This window comes from Vigna umbellata, chromosome 7 (genome assembly GCF_029865625.1).
Source record: "Vigna umbellata cultivar VRB3 chromosome 7, Vumbellata_1.0, whole genome shotgun sequence".
NCBI classification, from domain to species: Eukaryota; Viridiplantae; Streptophyta; class Magnoliopsida; order Fabales; family Fabaceae; genus Vigna; species Vigna umbellata.
Window position 1 is genome coordinate 46,866,781 of NC_142171.1, and position 17,692 is coordinate 46,884,472.

Consider the following 17,692-nt stretch of genomic DNA (forward strand, 5'->3'; position numbering starts at 1 on the left):
CGCCAAAAAGATAAGAAGTCTTTATATCTTCTTTAAAAAACACAAAAGAAGTGATACATGTCCTGTAAACACAAGGACAAGGAAGATTAATGAGAGATCATCATGTAGTGGAAGGTGCTTTATTTTCATACCGAAGAGAATGCTCTTATAGTTAAGAACAACTAAAGAAGCAAATACAACAACACACATGTTTTTCCTTATTGTTTCTATTGTGAGAAAAAAAAAATCACTAACCCAATTAGTATTATTGGAGGCCAAATGTAAAATATCACAATGGTAGAAAAGATATGCAAATCTCAAAATCATCAAGAAAATGTTAAGATTGTTGAATATGAATCCGAGGAAGAAGTATTCATTACAACATGCTATTGTACAAACCACATGACTCATGATAAAGAATTTTTTTAAGATGGTCAACAAATCAAATATTTCCAAAGTAAGAATTGGAAATGGAGAACAACTTGTTGTGAAAGGTACAAGAATAATTAAATTAAAACTCATTTAAGTATCAAAATATTCACTTAATATAATTTTTTTTTAAATAGCTTTTAAAAATATTTTTGTTTTAAAAATATCTTTCAACTTTAGAAATTAGTTATTATTTTAGATTAAGATTTTCTAAATATTTTATATTTGATATTATATATATATATATATATATATATATATATATATATATATATATCAATAAAGTATAAGAGCTTGTTTTTTCCTACAATATATTTCTTATATATCTTATATATCTCTTATTTTAATACTCTAAAAATTCCCAACATAGACACTTAAAAGTGAAATTGGTCCAAAGAACCGACTGTCCTAATCCAATTCATCCTGGAATGGAAAAATTAAGCATGTTAGACATTTCAAAGGAAGAAAATGAGACTAACCCATAAAGTCTTTAAATTATTAATGATATGTTTGAAATCCATTTTATGAGTTGGAAAAATTAAGCATGTTTGACACATGAAAAGAAGAAAATGATATTGATCCAAACAGCTTGAGGACTGCGCTATTCAAATATTAAAAGAAGAAAATGAAACGGTCCAAAGAACTTGAGCATTCTACTGTTCAAATCTATTACTGTTAAATTAAACACTAGACGAGAAAATGAAAAGAATGAAACATGCAAAATATTACACAACTTAAATGAAAAGAAAAGGAAAAAACAATTTAGAAACCCAATTCACAACTTAACAAACTGTCAACATTTAATATTGACAATTGGCCTTTTCCCCTTTCACTTTGTAAACAGTGAAGAAAGAAGAAATCTCCAACAACATTTAATAATAATAAAACTAGTTAAAAAAACGAATTCGTATATACGGAAATTAGTTGTTATTTTGGCATACAAAATATTCCATCGTTTTTAAATTCCTAGATATTGAAATTAGCTTAAGATATGTTTTAAATTTTTTCCATGATGTCGAGATATGTATGAAAAGCACAATATGATGAATAGAAGATGAAAGACTTGTTTGATAGAAAACAACATTTAAATTAAGCAGTTTTTAATATAGTCATTCAACAAGAACGGCAATTTCATTCTATTATTGATATTGCTAACATTTCCCATGAATCTCAACCTTTAGCTATCGATGTCATTCACCCTTCATAGCCTAAGCATGATGGCAATTACAATTCGGGAGCCTTCTGTGGTGGACGTGGTAGAGGTCGTAATTCTTCCTCTCGAGGTTGTGGCATATTCTATGGTGGACGAGGTCAATCTGGCACCAAGTTTTATACCTTGTTATTTCTAATCCTCCAGGTAAAAATATTCATCAGTGTGCTTCTGGACACAGGGGCCACTGATTACATTGCTTTTCATTTCCAACACATTGTTAATTACAAGTTTATTTCTCCTATTTTAATCACTTTACCTAATAATGTTCAAGTGTCTACTTCTCTTTCTAGTATTGTTCTATCATTTGAATCTTTGATTCTTTATAATATTCTCTACGTAGCAGAATTTCGTGTCAATTTAATTTCGGTTCACAAATTATTCATACCCTCAATTGCAACTTATTTTAATTATGCTTCGTGTCTTATTCTGCAGAATGCTTCCAACAACTTGACAGCAATAATGCTTTTCTTTATGGGAAATTACATGAAAAGACTTATATGCTCCCTCCACCTGGTTTACTTACTCTCAGTTCTTCTCAAGTCTGCTACTTACATGAAAAGACTTATATGTCTAATGTGCTTGTCGAAACTATTAAACTGCATCACAAAATCTAAATTTCCACAGCACCTATATATCAATAAATGAAATGGGCACTGCAAATCGCAGTTGTGTTTTATTATTAATCAAAGTTAAATATTTATAAAAATTACAACTAACAAAAATTCTAAAAATAGTTTATGATCACATTTTTACACACACTGAATTTTACAAGAAAATCTAAATAGAAGGTAAAATCAAAGAATTAAAGCAAAACAAAATACGTGTGTCACGTCCCATTAATGTCTGTGCTAAGTCACCACTGTGCTCCCATAAATGCACCTCACCACACATGCACCTTCACTGACACGCCATCACACCCACTCTGCATGCAACTGCCAAGTGTCGTGTTGGAACATTCTAAAACCTTAATGGAATCCAAGTGGCAGCAGGCGAATGGACGTTCGTCCTAAGTGGGGAGAGGAATTAATTTTCAGAAAAACTCTTTCCCCACTCTGCTGCACACTTCGTCTTCTTCCCCAAACTCTGAATTTTCAAAACCTCCATCTTCTCTCTAGAACCTTCATCTTCTCTCTACCGTAACTCACCATTCTCTGCTCCTTTCACCTTTCAGCACCGTGAGGACGTTCCCTGCACCGAGAGCTCTATAGTGAACCGAACAACTTCCAGTTCTGGTAAGTTTCACATGGGCGATCGTTTTGGTGTTCCTGTAAACTGTTTTCAGCTGCATGCAGCGGTGTAGGCTAAGCCCTTCATTTGTCTTTTGGTTAGTTTAGTTGGAGAGCTTAAGAGAAACGTTGAGAGAGCTTCGTTTAGACGAACCAAGATCCACTCTTTTTAGGACGATCGCTACTGAATCCGGGTAAGGGAAGCTTATTGTGATTTAATTTATACCTGTATGTTGTATGTAAACCTGATATGAACTGAATGTATGAGATGTATGCTGGTTGAATATGCATGATCGAACGTTGCTGTGCTGAATGAATAAGATATATGTCGGGTGAAATGTATGTTATGGTTGAGTCGTGCGAATATGTCGTATACATGCTTAGAAATGAATGGATGTAAGTGAAACTCTGAATATAAACTCCCATATGATAACGTACGTTCGACATTAAACGGTTCTTGACCGTTTGGTGTTCTAGTAAACTTCTTTGAATTGGAATACTTTCATTTGGGAAGAATTCTGGTTGAGGATGAGCTGTGTCGGTCTTCTACTTAGAGCTCATAATGAGTAGTGTCGATCTTATACCTATCATTCGTCCTGAGTAGTGCTCAGTCTTACACCAAGCGCTCATACTCTTTTCTGGTAAAATCTCTAGATGAACATAGTGTTGGTCTAACTTTAATAATGTTCTCTACCGTGCTCAGTCGTTTACTAGCATTTGTGTTCTGTCTGTGAACTATAACAATTGGTCCCTCCGACAAGTTGGCCAACCTTGATATTCCGCGAACCGAACCTCAGGTCGACCGACCATGTTGACCATCTGTGTCGAACACCCTTGTGAATACGGGTCGACCATCTGTGTCAACCGACCATATTGATCACTCTTGTGACTACAGATCATCCATCAGTGTCGACCTACTGTGTCGTTCACTCTTGTGACTACAGATCATCCATCTGTGTCGACCTACTGTGTCGATCACCCTTGTGACTACAGATCATCCATCTGTGTCGACCTACTGTGTCGATCACCCTTGTGACTACAGATCATCCATCTACGTCGACCTACTGTGTCGATCACCCTTGTGACTACAGATCATCCGTCTGTGTCGACTGACAGTGTCGGGTAACCTTGGTTAATACAGGTCGTCCATCTATTTGGTAATTGGTTCTATTCTGTTTTGGAACGGAGTAAATTCTTCGGTTTTGTTCTCCACGGTTGTCCTCATTATAAAGGGGGCTGAACGTTCGTCTCTTTTAAGAAAGTGGAACATAGAATGAAAATGTAATTAAGAGGATGAATTAAGATGTGCGAACACTATGAGAGCTGAAATTGTGATTGTGGATTTGAACGAGCGTTCCAGGGTGGAACGACTCTTGAATGGAAATTGAGATTTGTAAAGTATGAATGTGGCAAGCTTAGCTGGCGGGTCATCCTGATATTCCGTGAGTGCTCGTTCTCAAGTAGAGAGGAGTATGTCATGCGTGGGAATGGCAGGAGGTCTTAGTCCATAACTGTAACTTGGACAGAACGGACTAACCTCAGGTGGCTGCTGACGAATATTCCAGCTATCCCACCTGGGTGCTTGGACGTCGTAGCTACACAGAATTCATACAGTCCGGACAGTCGGTCTAGTATCAGGATTTTAATTGAGTTACGGATGAATTGAATGTATGTATTATGATTAAATTGATATATTTGATATGTATGAAATGCATGTTTTGACTTGAATTAAATTCAATAAGCTTACCCTGTGTCTCTTCTTGTGTTGTCGTTCGTCCTTGAACCTTCGTCTTGTCTATGCAATGATCATCCGTGTGGATGTGAGCAGATGGAGAGGCGTTACTTGAAGAAACGCTGGAAGAAGAAAATTTGAAGGACTCCAATCTCGTAGAAGTAGAAGTGAAGGCCGAACAGTAAGGACGTTCGGTTTTTAATTATAGCAGTTAGAATAGCGAGCGGTCGTGAGCGAGCGTTCTTTTTGCAATTGTAAATATTAGGACGTTCGGTAATAGTCTTTTGTAAACCGTTCGTCCTCTTTTGTATTGTAAACGCTCGTTGAATTATGCATGGTAGGCCGTTCGGCCACTTTCGTAGTTGTCGCTCCCTGTGTTTTAAAACTGTTTTGAATTATTAATATATGTGATTATTCTAAGTATATAGCTGATGACTGTATAATTTTGGGATGTTACATTATTGGTATCAGAGTAGTTTGTTCTCTTAAGGACGCTGTAGGATTATGAGTGCATTGCGTTTTTGCTGTGTGCTTATTGTGTGTTGAATGAGTTATTGTTTTTAACTCTTGCACATTTCTAACGCTCGTTTTCTCTGATCCAGAGAACAATGGCGCCTAGACTTCCTCCTCCCCCTCAACCAAACGAGCCTGATGCGCCCAACAATTCTAGGTTGTTGGAGACGGTTATTTAACGACTGCAACAGCAAAATACTACCCTTATGGAGCAGAATGAAGCTGCTCTAAGAAGTCTTGAGGCCGCAAGAGAAAACTCTGAAGCTACTCAGAGACAATTAATGGAACTTATTGCTGCCACTAGAGGCACGTCAGGAGCGTCCTCTTCCAATGCTGTTCACCATACCGAGTGGAGTTTGGAGAGTTTTCTTCAACACCATCCGGCCAAGTTTAATGGAAAATGCCTACCGGACGAGGCAGACCAGTGGCTACAGGATATGGATAGAATTTATAATGCTAAGAGGTGTCCAGATGATAATCGCTTAGCATTCGCGGAGTACCTTCTGATGGGAGAAGCGAGTCACTGGTGGGCGAGCGTAAAGGCCATCTTGGCGGACGCTCACAGCCCCATTACTTGGGAAGTGTTCAGGGCAAAATTTTACGAAGAATATTTTCCTGACAGCGTGCGGTTTGCTAAAGAAGTGGAATTTCTTCAGTTTGTGCAAGGGGGAATGTCGGTTTCGGAGTATACCAACAAGTTCAAGCATCTGGTGAGGTTCAATACGATGGCTACTAGTGAAGAGTGGCAATGTAGGAAATTTGAAAATGGACTGAGAAGTGATCTCAAAGTATTAATCTCCAGCCTATGTATCCGGACGTTCCTAGCCATGGTGGAGAGAGCTAAAGTATTGGAGAAGAATATGGCTGAGGCGGAACAACAGAAGAAACAACAGGCGTCAAGAGGACCAGTTCTGTCGAGACCAAATGTGAATAGGAACAGGACCCCATACTCTCGTCCAGCTCAGTCGAGTGGTTCGCAAGCTATGGTAATTACTGGACAAGCAAATCAACCGGGGATGGTAAGGTGTTTTCAATGTGGAGGACCCCATTTCAAGTCAGCTTGTCCTCAACTGGTAGGAGTAAAATATTGCACTCGTTGTAGAAGACATGGCCACCTGGAGAACGAGTGTAATATGGGCGGACGTGCAGTAATGAGACCGCCGAACGCTGGAAGGACTCAGCAAGGAAGGGGTGGTCGAGCCCAAGCTGTGGGGCATGTATATGCAATCACGGGTGCGGAAGCAGCAAGTTCAGGTACACTTATTACCAGCACGTGTTTGCTTTATGGAATGAAATGTTGTGTGCTGTTTGACTCGGGGGCGACACACTCCTTCATCTCGAAGGCTTGCGTTGATAAGTTGGGGATGGTTGAGAGTGACATGCAGTTTGACTTGGTGGTGTCAACCCCAGCAGCTGGAGAGATTAGGACATCTACTGTGTGCGTTAGATGTCCTATTGAGGTAGAAGGGCGTAGATACAAGGTGAACCTCATATGTTTGCCTCTCAAGGATTTAGAAGTAATTTTGGGGATGGATTGGCTGAATACCAATCGCATTCTCATAGATTGTGGAGCTAAGGAGTTAATTTTTCCTGAGGAATATGAAGAAGAGTTGGGTATGACGCTTAGTCAAGTTAAGGAAGATATAATGGAAGGCGCAAGTTGTTTCTTGATCATGACGCATGAAGACAGAGGGGTTGCGGATAAGGACTTTGAACGTTCGTCCAATAAGTACACTGAAGGACGAACGGTGGTGGACGAATTCCCTGACGTCTTTCCGGATGAGGTGCCTGGATTGCCTCCCGTTCGTGAAGTTGAGTTTACCATAGACTTGGTAACTACCGCGACTCCTATATCCGTCCAACCATATAGAATGGCACCCGCTGAATTGGTTGAACTTAAGCAGCAAATTGAAGAATTGATGGACAAGAGGTTCATCCGTCCAAGCGTGTCACCTTGGGGAGCGCCTGTGTTATTGGTGAAGAAGAAGGATGGCAGCTCTCGGCTATGCATTGACTATCGACAATTGAATAAGCTGACCATCAAGAACAAATACCCCCTGCCTCGCATTGACGATCTACTGGATCAATTACATGGAACGAGCGTCTTCTCAAAGATTGATCTAAGATCGGGATACCACCAGATTCGGGTTAAGGAAGGAGACATTCAGAAGACGGCCTTCCGTTCACGTTATGGACATTACGAGTACGTGGTCATGCCGTTCGGTGTGACGAACGCTCCAGCAGTCTTCATGGACTACATGAATAGGATCTTCAGGCCATACTTGGACAAATTTGTGGTGGTGTTCATTGATGATATACTCATCTACTCCAAGAGCTGTGAAGAGCACGAAGAACACTTGAGATTAGTACTTGGAGTGTTGAGGGAAAAGGAGTTGTACGCTAAGTTGACCAAGTGCGAATTCTGGATGAAGGAAGTGCAATTCTTAGGTCACGTCGTATCTGCTGGTGGAATTTCAGTCGACCCAGCCAAAGTACGAGCGGTATTGGAATGGGAAAGCCCTCGTTCGGTAACTGAAGTTAGAAGCTTTGTGGGACTCGCGGGCTACTATAGACGTTTCATAGAAGGGTTCTCTAAGATAGTAGCACCGTTAACACAACTAACCAGGAAGGATCACCCGTTCGCCTGGACCGATCGGTGTGCATCTAGCTTTAAAGAGCTGAAGCGGAAGTTGACGAGCGCTCCAGTTTTGGTAATTCCGGACACTGCCAAACCTTTCGAAGTTTACTGTGACGCATCACACCAAGGTTTGGGGTGCGTTCTTATGCAGGAGAAACGAGCAGTGGCGTACGCCTCTCGGCAATTGAAGATACATGAGAGGAATTATCCAACGCACGACTTAGAGCTGACAGCGGTCGTCTTTGCTCTGAAGATTTGGAGACACTACTTGTATGGATCCGTTTTCCAAGTCTTTAGTGATCATAAGAGTCTCAAGTACCTCTTTGATCAAAAGGAGTTGAATATGAGGCAGCGGAGGTGGCTTGAATTCTTAAAGGATTATGATTTCGAGTTACTTTATCACCCTGGTAAAGCAAACGTTGTGGCGGATGCACTAAGTAGGAAGGTGGTGCATGTGTCGTCCATGATGGTACGTGAATTGAGCCTTGTAGAAAGCTTTAGAGACTTAAGGTTACAGTTCAGCTTAGAACCGGACAGCATCAAATGCTGTAACCTTAGGATATCCAGTGACGTTTTTGATCGGATTGGCATGAAACAATTAGAAGATGAAGAATTGATGAAGATAAGAAGTGCGCTCGGCACAGATCAAGCGAAGGAATTTAATGCGGGACCAGACGGTTTATTACGTTATATGGGTAGGACGTGCGTTCCAAATGATGGAGACCTGAAGAGAATTATCTTGGAGGAAGGACATCACAGCCGTCTTAGCATGCACCCTGGCATGACTAAGATGTATCAAGACCTCAGGAAGACGTTCTGGTGGCCAGGAATGAAGAGTGATGTCGCACGTTTTGTGGCATCATGTTTAACTTGTCAACGTGCCAAAGCCGAATACCAAAGACCGGGCGGCCTACTACAGCCTTTGGAGATTCCCGAATGGAAGTGGGACAGCATCTCAATGGACTTCGTGACTCACTTGCCACGCACGGTTAAGAATCACGATTCCATTTGGGTGATAGTGGATCGTCTAACAAAGAGTGCTCACTTCCTAGCTGTCAACTTGAAGATGTCCATGACCAACTTGGCCAAGCTCTACATCAAAGAGATCGTTCGTCTGCATGGAGTGCCGTCCAGCATCATCTCTGACCGAGACACAAGGTTCACCTCTCGGTTTTGGCAGTCGTTGCAAAGTGAACTGGGCAGCAAACTCCAAATGAGTTCGGCGTACCATCCTCAGACGGACGGTCAATCCGAGAGAACAATCCAGACGCTCGAGGACTTATTACGGACGTGCGTACTCGATCACATGGGCGTTTGGGATGAAGTACTGCCGTTAATAGAATTCACATACAACAACAGCTTCCAGTCCAACATTGGAATGGCTCCCTTCGAAGCACTTTACGGACGAAAATGCCGCACGCCACTTTGTTGGTTTCAAGAAGGAGAAAACATACTAACTGGACTAGAGCTCGTTCAACAAACAACTGAAAAGGTGAAATTAATACAAGAGAGATTGAGGACGTCCAGAAGCAGGCAGAAGTCATATACTGATAAGAGAAGACGACCACTAGAGTTCAAAGCTGGCGATCATGTTTTTCTAAGGATGAATCCAATGACTGGAGTAGGAAGAGCGTTGAGATCCAAGAAGTTGTCTCCCAAGTTCGTAGGGCCATACCAAATTTTAAGAAGGATTGGACTTGTTGCATACGAACTAGCCTTGCCTCCACAGTTGTCCAACCTTCATCCGGTTTTTCACGTCTCTCAACTCAGGAAGTACGTATCTGATCCCTCGCACATATTGGAGCTGGAGGACGTTCGTCTTCGACAAGACCGAACGCTGGAGATGAAGCCGGTACGAGTTGAAGACGTTCGTACTAAGTTATACAAAGGGAAGGACGTTCAACTGGTGAAAATAGTATGGGACGACAAGACTGGCGACTCTACGTGGGAAGTTGAGGATGCCATGAGAGACTTATACCCTCATCTGTTTCCTGGTAAGTCTTCAATTTTCGAGGACGAAATTTTTTGTAGTTAGGGGGATTGTCACGTCTCATTAATGTCTGTGCTGAGTCACCACTGTGCTCCCATAAATGCACCTCACCACAGGTGCACCTCCACTGACACGCCATCACACCCACTCTGCATGCGACTGCCAAGTGTCGTGTTGGAACATTCTAAAACCTTAATGGAATCCAAGTGGTAGCAGGCGAGTGGACGTTCGTCCTAAGTGGGGAGAGGAATTAATTTTCAGAAAAACTCTTTCCCCACTCTGCTGCACACTTCGTCTTCTTCCCCAAACTCTGAATTTTCAAAACCTCCATCTTCTCTCTAGAACCTTCATCTTCTCTCTACCGTAACTCACCATTCTCTGCTCCTTTCACCTTTCAGCACCGTGAGGAAGTTCCCTTCACCGAGAGCTCTATATTGAACCGAACAACTTCCAGTTCTGGTAAGTTTCACATGGGCGATCGTTTTGGTGTTCCTGTAAACTGTTTTCAGCTGCATGCAGCGGTGTAGGCTAAGCCCTTCATTTGTCTTTTGGTTAGTTTAGTTGGAGAGCTTAAGAGAAACGTTGAGAGAGCTTCGTTTAGACGAACCAAGATCCACTCTTTTTAGGATGATCGCTACTGAATCCGGGTAAGGGAAGCTTATTGTGATTTAATTTATACCTGTATGTTGTATGTAAACCTGATATGAACTGAATGTATGAGATGTATGCTGGTTGAATATGCATGATCGAACGTTGCTGTGCTGAATGAATAAGATATATGTCGGGTGAAATGTATGTTATGGTTGAGTCGTGCGAATATGTCGTATACATGCTTAGAAATGAATGGATGTAAGTGAAACTCTGAATATAAACTCCCATATGATAACGTACGTTCGACATTAAACGGTTCTTGACCGTTTGGTGTTCTAGTAAACTTCTTTGAATTGGAATACTTTCATTTAGGAAGAATTCTGGTTGAGGATGAGCTGTGTCGGTCTTCTACTTAGAGCTCATAATGAGTAGTGTCGATCTTATACCTATCATTCGTCCTGAGTAGTGCTCAGTCTTACACCAAGCGCTCATACTCTTTTCTAGTAAAATCTCTAGATGAACATAGTGTTGGTCTAACTTTAATAATGTTCTCTACCGTGCTCAGTCGTTTACTAGCATTTGTGTTCTGTCTGTGAACTATAACAATTGGTCCCTCCGACAAGTTGGCCAACCTTGATATTCCGCGAACCGAACCTCAGGTCGACCGACCATGTTGACCATCTGTGTCGAACACCCTTGTGAATACGGGTCGACCATCTGTGTCGAATGACCATATTGATCACTCTTGTGACTACAGATCATCCATCTGTGTCGACCTACTGTGTCGATCACTCTTGTGACTACAGATCATCCATCTGTGTCGACCTACTATGTCGATCACCCTTGTGACTACATACATTCATCTTTGTCGACCTACTGTGTCGATCACCCTTGTGACTACAGATCATCCATCTGCGTCGACCTACTGTGTCGATCACCCTTGTGACTACAGATCATCCATCTGTGTCGACCGACAGTGTCGGGTAACCTTGGTTAATACAGGTCGTCCATCTATTTGGTAATTGGTTCTATTCTGTTTTGGAACGGAGTAAATTCTTCGGTTTTGTTCTCCACGGTTGTCCTTATTATAAAGGGGGCTGAACGTTCGTCTCTTTTAAGAAAGTGGAACATAGAATGAAAATGTAATTAAGAGGATGAATTAAGATGTGCGAACACTATGAGAGCTGAAATTGTGATTGTGGATTTGAACGAGCGTTCCAGGGTGGAACGACTCTTGAATGGAAATTGAGATTTGTAAAGTATGAATGTGGCAAGCTTAGCTGGCGGGTCATCCTGATATTCCGTGAGTGCTCGTTCTCAAGTAGAGAGGAGTATGTCATGCGTGGGAATGGCAGGAGGTCTTAGTCCATAACTGTAACTTGGACAGAACGGACTAACCTCAGGTGGCTGTTGACGAGTATTCCAGCTATCCCACCTGGGTGCTTGGACGTCGTAGCTACACAAAATTCATACAGTCCGGACAGTCGGTCTAGTATCAGGATTTTAATTGAGTTACGGATGAATTGAATGTATGTATTATGATTAAATTGATATATTTGATATGTATGAAATGCATGAAATGCATGTTTTGACTTGAATTAAATTCAATAAGCTTACCCTGTGTCTCTTCTTGTGTTGTCGTTCATCCTTGAACCTTCGTCTTGTCTATGCAATGATCATCCGTGTGGATGTGAGCAGATGGAGAGGCGTTACTTGAAGAAACGCTGGAAGAAGAAAATTTGGAGGACTCCAATCTCGTAGAAGTAGAAGTGAAGGCCGAACAGTAAGGACGTTTGGTTTTTAATTATAGCAGTTAGAATAGCGAGCGGTCGTGAGCGAGCGTTCTTTTTGCAATTGTAAATATTAGGACGTTCGATAATAGTCTTTTGTAAACCGTTCATCCTCTTTTGTATTGTAAACGCTCGTTGAATTATGCATGGTAGGCCGTTCGGCCACTTTCGTAGTTGTCGCTCCCTGTGTTTTAAAATTGTTTTGAATTATTAATATATGTGATTATTCTAAGTATATAGTTGATGACTGTATAATTTTGGGATGTTACAACGTGCAATTAGGTAAAATTGGAACTTTGTAGTTGGAAACCTTTTCTTTTTCCTATCTTTAAAATTTGAATGAGGAAAAAGCCAACCTGTACACCAGCCGAACAATTTTAAACTGTGCAAGTTGATAATTTTGTTTCTAAATTATTTTTTTCCTTTTTTCACTTAATTTGTGTGACAATATTCATGGTTCATTAATTTTCATTTTCTCATCAAGATCATTTTCTTCTTTTCAAGTGTGTAAGATGCTTACTTTTTCAACCCATAAAATGAACTACGTTGAACTGACATTATAAAACCTATAAAGAAAAAAAAAGTAATTTATCTAAATTGAACTGAAAATGACTTCAGACAAATTAAATTTAATTATTATTTTTCTATCAAAAGTATACTGTATATATGTAATTTTTGAACATTAAGAAATAGTTTTCTAATTGAAGAATTTGATTATTAGTATCATGCTTCAATCAAAATATGTGAAAAAGTTGAATCTCTTTTGTTTTTATCTTTACGAGTAGTTTTTTTTTATCATTTTTAAAAAATAAATCTATTCTTTTATTCTTTGTCAATATATATATATATATATATATATATATATATATATATTTAAATATAAAATGTAAAAGTAATTTATCATAATCCAATAAAAAATTAAGAATGGCTAAAATAAAAACATATGATAGTTCAGTCACCTATATTTTATATTTTATATTTTATTATTCATTAACATTATCATAGAATAACTCCATTACCCTTAACCAGAAAAGCATTCTTGAACACCTATTTTCCCCTTTTATTCGGAATTTAAAAACTTGTTAACAATCAAACGAAAGGTGTGAATGAGGACAGTAAAAAAAGTGCATTAGATGTGATAAGTGTAGGCGAGTGCGGTAGACTATATGAGTAAGGCACAAAGATCACATTATATGTGTAAGTGAAAGAGAGTAGATTATACCAATGAAACTGCTTATTTCATTCTTTAATCATTTAATCTTTTAGTATTTGGTTAAATAATTATTTGAAGAGCTCAAGCTACAAATAGGCCTAGCTTAAGTCAAGTCTCTTTTTTACGAATTAACGTCTTAGACTTAGGTTGAGCTAAGTCACCTTAAGATCAAAGTTGAATCAAGTCAATCTAAAAATTCAAGTTGTGATGGAAATCTTCTAATTAACCAAATCTAGAAGGAAAATTCCACGGAAGTGCTCACAGATGAAGGAGGCGAAAATGGTGATGGTGGGAGTGTAGTTAAGTGTCTTGACCATGGATAATTTTATGGTGTTGGATGGTGTGTTTGGTGATTCTCTAAGAGAGATTAGGTCAACTCTTGGAGGAAGGTGGCTAGAGGAGGCCATTTGGGTTGCTCTAGTCTAAAATGACCTAACAAGAATAGTATGACTCAAATTTGGTAACATAACAATATTCTATTTATAGATTAAAGTGTCTCAAAATAGGCAGAAATCTAAACCTAACAAAGTCACTTTGATTAGTTTGGAGAACAAGGAGAAAATCCTCTTCATTAGGAGAAGGACAAGTGGAAAAAATCCTCTCCAATGAGAGGGGATATGTGACCACTACCTAATGAGAATCTTCTCCATTCCTAAAGTGACATGTTGTGAGATCCAAAAATATTATTATAGATATTTTCATTCTTTCACAAGTGATGTATAGTTCAGTTAGTAAAAATTTATTATTGTGATATTATAATTGGCGTTCTATTATTAAGAGTATAATTCTCGTATTTTATTTAGTCTGTTAATTACCGAGGTACGTATAGGTTTTTTTAAGTCTGAATACTCAATCCAATATAGTATATGATTTTTTTAAGAATGCAAGTGATCCCTTCTAGTTGAAAAAAATGTAACCTTCCATTTTTCTCCTTCCATAAACGTGTTTTTTTTTCTTTTCCCACACCTTAGACTTTTCTTTCCTTTCCCCACACACACAGGAATTGTTTTCCATCCTTGGACGTTTTTAGTTTCTATCAAGACTTTTCCTTGTGTAAGCCAATTGAAACAAATCATGCCCTGGACATTGAAATGAAACACTAGTGCAAAAACAGCGTATAACGTCACGCGGTCAACGTTCAACCAATGAATAACCAACATTAAAAATGACCGGTGAAATTTTTGTAAATAAATACAATTATTAGACGTCGTTTAGAATTGTAATTCGACGTCAATTTGTTATATTGGGTAAGTTTTGCGAAAATGTTTGGTGTGATGGTGAAAATGTATTTACGTATGACATCGAATTTCCTAGAATTAGATGTCAAAAAGATATAAAATGTTGAATGCCCCAGCATTAGACGTTAAAAGGTTAGTGAATTCAATAAAAATTTGAGTAGAAGATTCAAAATTCGTTCACTTTATCTTAGCGCGCGATACCCTCCTCTCTGCTCAAACTTTTCTGGAAGGAAGTTTGACGACCATCACATATAATATTTCTTTCATTTGTTAAAAATGCATGTTAATTAATTAGTTTAGGTATGATTTTCGTTTGTTTTGACGTTTTCGTTTTGAAGAACTTATTTGTTGAACTTGTTTCTTTTTTTAACTTGTTTGTTGTTTTTGTTTGGTTGAACCTGTTTGTTGTTGTTGTTTGATTGAACTTGTTTGTTGTTTGTTATTGTTTGTTGTTGATACTACACTACACGTTCATAGTTCATGCTATATAAAATATCAAAAACTGAAATTTGTTGTTTTCCTACTTTTAAGGTCTTGTAGAGTTGTAAAAAATGATCAAAATTAATTAAAAAAAAAAGTTGATTAACGTCGAATATTGACAAAATTCGACGTTAAATTGATTAACGTCGAATTGTTCTATGTTCGACGTCAATTTATCATCTCCCGATATGACATTGATCTCGAATTCAACGTGAAAGGTCGAAAAACAACGAAATTATACGGTGTTTTGAATTAAGGAAAATTGGTTCCTTTTTTTTAGAAACGTCCATAACAAGGCCGCTGGTTTCAAGGATAAAACCTTTGCTCTTCCATTAATGAAACTTTATGAAAATAATAGGGAAACCAGAGGAGAGAACGTGAGCTTTAGGTTGATCTGAGATAAGAAAAAGTAAGTGTGCAGAGTAGAGAAGCTGGACCATTTTTTGAGATCTGGACAAGCATGAAATACCTTAGACTGGTAGATGAATTGAAGTTGGAGATGAACCTTTGAAGTCAAGGTTTCTTGCTATAGTTGAGGTAGGGAAGCTAACCTATTCTTCGATTGTATGAACACTCTGAATTGTTTGATCTATAATAAGTTTTTGGATCATATGGTTGATGTGAGATAACAGTTGTTTGGCTTGTAATTCAGCCTTACCTTATGAAATATGAGGAAATGCATAACTTGAGCTTGTAATGGATTAACTAGGATGATGAATTATTAAGTAATATATAGCTTATAAATACTTCGTAAATCTGAATTTAGAAAGAAAGAAGAACTTGGCTGCCAATATTTGACAAGACTACCGTTTTTTCTAAGCTCTCAAATATTTGTGGCTGAGTAGAAGAGTTTCGGTTTGCTATAATAGAATGATTGAATGAAAAGGAATTCCTTGCTATTGCTTCATAAGACCGTGGAGAAACATTTCATAAGGGACCTACCTTCATTTATTCATTGTATAAACTTCCATCACATGAAGAATTATTGTCCATATGGGCCATGGTATTATTGTTTATTTGGTACACCTTATTTCATTGTGTTTGACCATACTTTTGGTGAAGTATGTTCTCCATCTCTTTATTTCTGATCTGATACACATTTAAGGACAAAGAGAGTGCATATTTAAGATTTTTTTTTCTGGTTGGCCTTGAATTTCACATTCAGAAAATTATTATTACCAAACAATTCATTTTATACATGTATATGAGAGAACCGTGTGAGATTCTTTTTTTGTTTTTTGGTTGGCTTGCTTTTCTTTATGGTAGGACTGAAATGAGTCATTGTGGGACAATAGTCTAATGTTTCATTGTCTTCTTATGTGTCTTTTATGATAACTTTTCCAAACAAGGCTGACATGGGGCAAGTTTCTTTTGAGTATTTTTTTTTTGGCAGCATTTGGTCCTAGATGGAATTTGGTTACCATTCATAAGCCTTATTTCCAAAGCCGAATTTCAGATTTCTTTCTTTCTTTGATGGATAGACCTTTGTTTAGTTTATATAAGGAATAATTGTTACTCTTATATATAACACCTTGAATCTGGTCCAGAGTTGAGTTATAGTAAGGAACACTTTATTAAATCTGGTTGTGGAATTTTAATAAGAAAGGAATTTATACATTGGTTATTAGGACAACATTCGTTGTCATAATTTTTTTTTCTATCCTTCGAAGTGCGGATAATTTCTCCCTTTAAATCTTCATCTCATATAAACCTGTGTTTTGGCTAGAAGAAATCAGAACTTATACTCAATTAACTGGGAAATGAATAGCACATAAAGATCATAAAATGAGACATATGAAACAAAATTTTGAAAACGTCAATCGTTTTAGTGGAATTAACTCTACCTAGTTGTCAAAAAAACAAGAATCATCTCATTTGGAATCGTGTGGAGAGAATTATGAGTAAAAAAGTCACCAAGGTCAAAGCGGACTATCCAAGAGCGTGATAAAACAATAATTTTTAGAATTTAATTTCAACTAGTAAACCGGTCCAAAAAACTTACTATAGTTAGTAGTCAACAGAAAGCCCTTTGAGTCTATTAGCCAATAAAAAAGGAATTACCCATTTCGAGGTTTGTAGAAAAAGTTATGAATAAAACAATCAACAAAGGTTAAAGTTGACAACATAGTGTCTTATCATGTATCTTTCCCTCTTGTTCACATATCTGAGTGTCATGCCTTGTCTTGTACTGATTCTAACATATATGATATTGTATTTTAAATAAAACGTGAAAAATGAATAAAGATATTGTTAAGTTGATATTAAAGCATGATAAATTAATTGAAGTTAATGTAGTTGTTGTGGTAATGTTGAACTTTATGAAGGTTAGTTACTAGCTTTGTTGGATGTTGGATGTGATATACTATTTGTGTAAATGTTGTAAACATTAGCTCACCCTACTTGTTTGTGTTTATCTATCTGTGTGTGTGCATGTGCAATGATTGTATAACGTATGTTATATGGGAGCTCAGATAGGAAATGCAGATGATTTTAGAGCTGTTATTTGACAAGAGAGGGGATCTACGATGGGAATTTTATAGTAATGTTTTAGAAATTTATAGGGATGAAGTGTATGTTGAAATCAACATTTTACTTATCACTACAAGAAAACACACAATTATATACGGTCAAAATTCGTATGTAAAGCCTAAAATCCGTAT

The 17,692-nt window shown here is 38.1% G+C and overlaps 1 protein-coding gene across 1 annotated transcript; it reads left to right on the forward strand.

Moving 5' to 3' along the window:
- Window positions 1-5,298: 5,298 nt before the first annotated feature.
- On the forward strand, window positions 5,299-12,098 carry LOC148196431 (uncharacterized). The gene is made up of 6 exons (XM_088095383.1): window positions 5,299-6,346; window positions 6,656-6,924; window positions 7,075-7,295; window positions 7,359-8,000; window positions 9,090-9,724; window positions 12,010-12,098. The coding sequence occupies exons 1-6, from the start codon at window positions 5,299-5,301 to the stop codon at window positions 12,096-12,098; spliced, it is 2,904 nt and encodes a 967-aa protein (XP_087951509.1).
- The last annotated feature ends 5,594 nt before the right edge of the window (window positions 12,099-17,692 follow it).

Bases quoted from the DNA above. Each gene is read 5' to 3' on its own strand.
- LOC148196431 (XM_088095383.1), top strand. From the start codon at position 5,299: ATGGAGCAGAATGAAGCTGCTCTAAGAAGTCTTGAGGCCGCAAGAGAA. The intron at 6,347-6,655 runs GTACACTTATTA...GCATTCTCATAG, and splicing joins TGCGGAAGCAGCAAGTTCAG to ATTGTGGAGCTAAGGAGTTA. The intron at 7,296-7,358 runs GTACGTGGTCAT...CTACATGAATAG, and splicing joins TCACGTTATGGACATTACGA to GATCTTCAGGCCATACTTGG.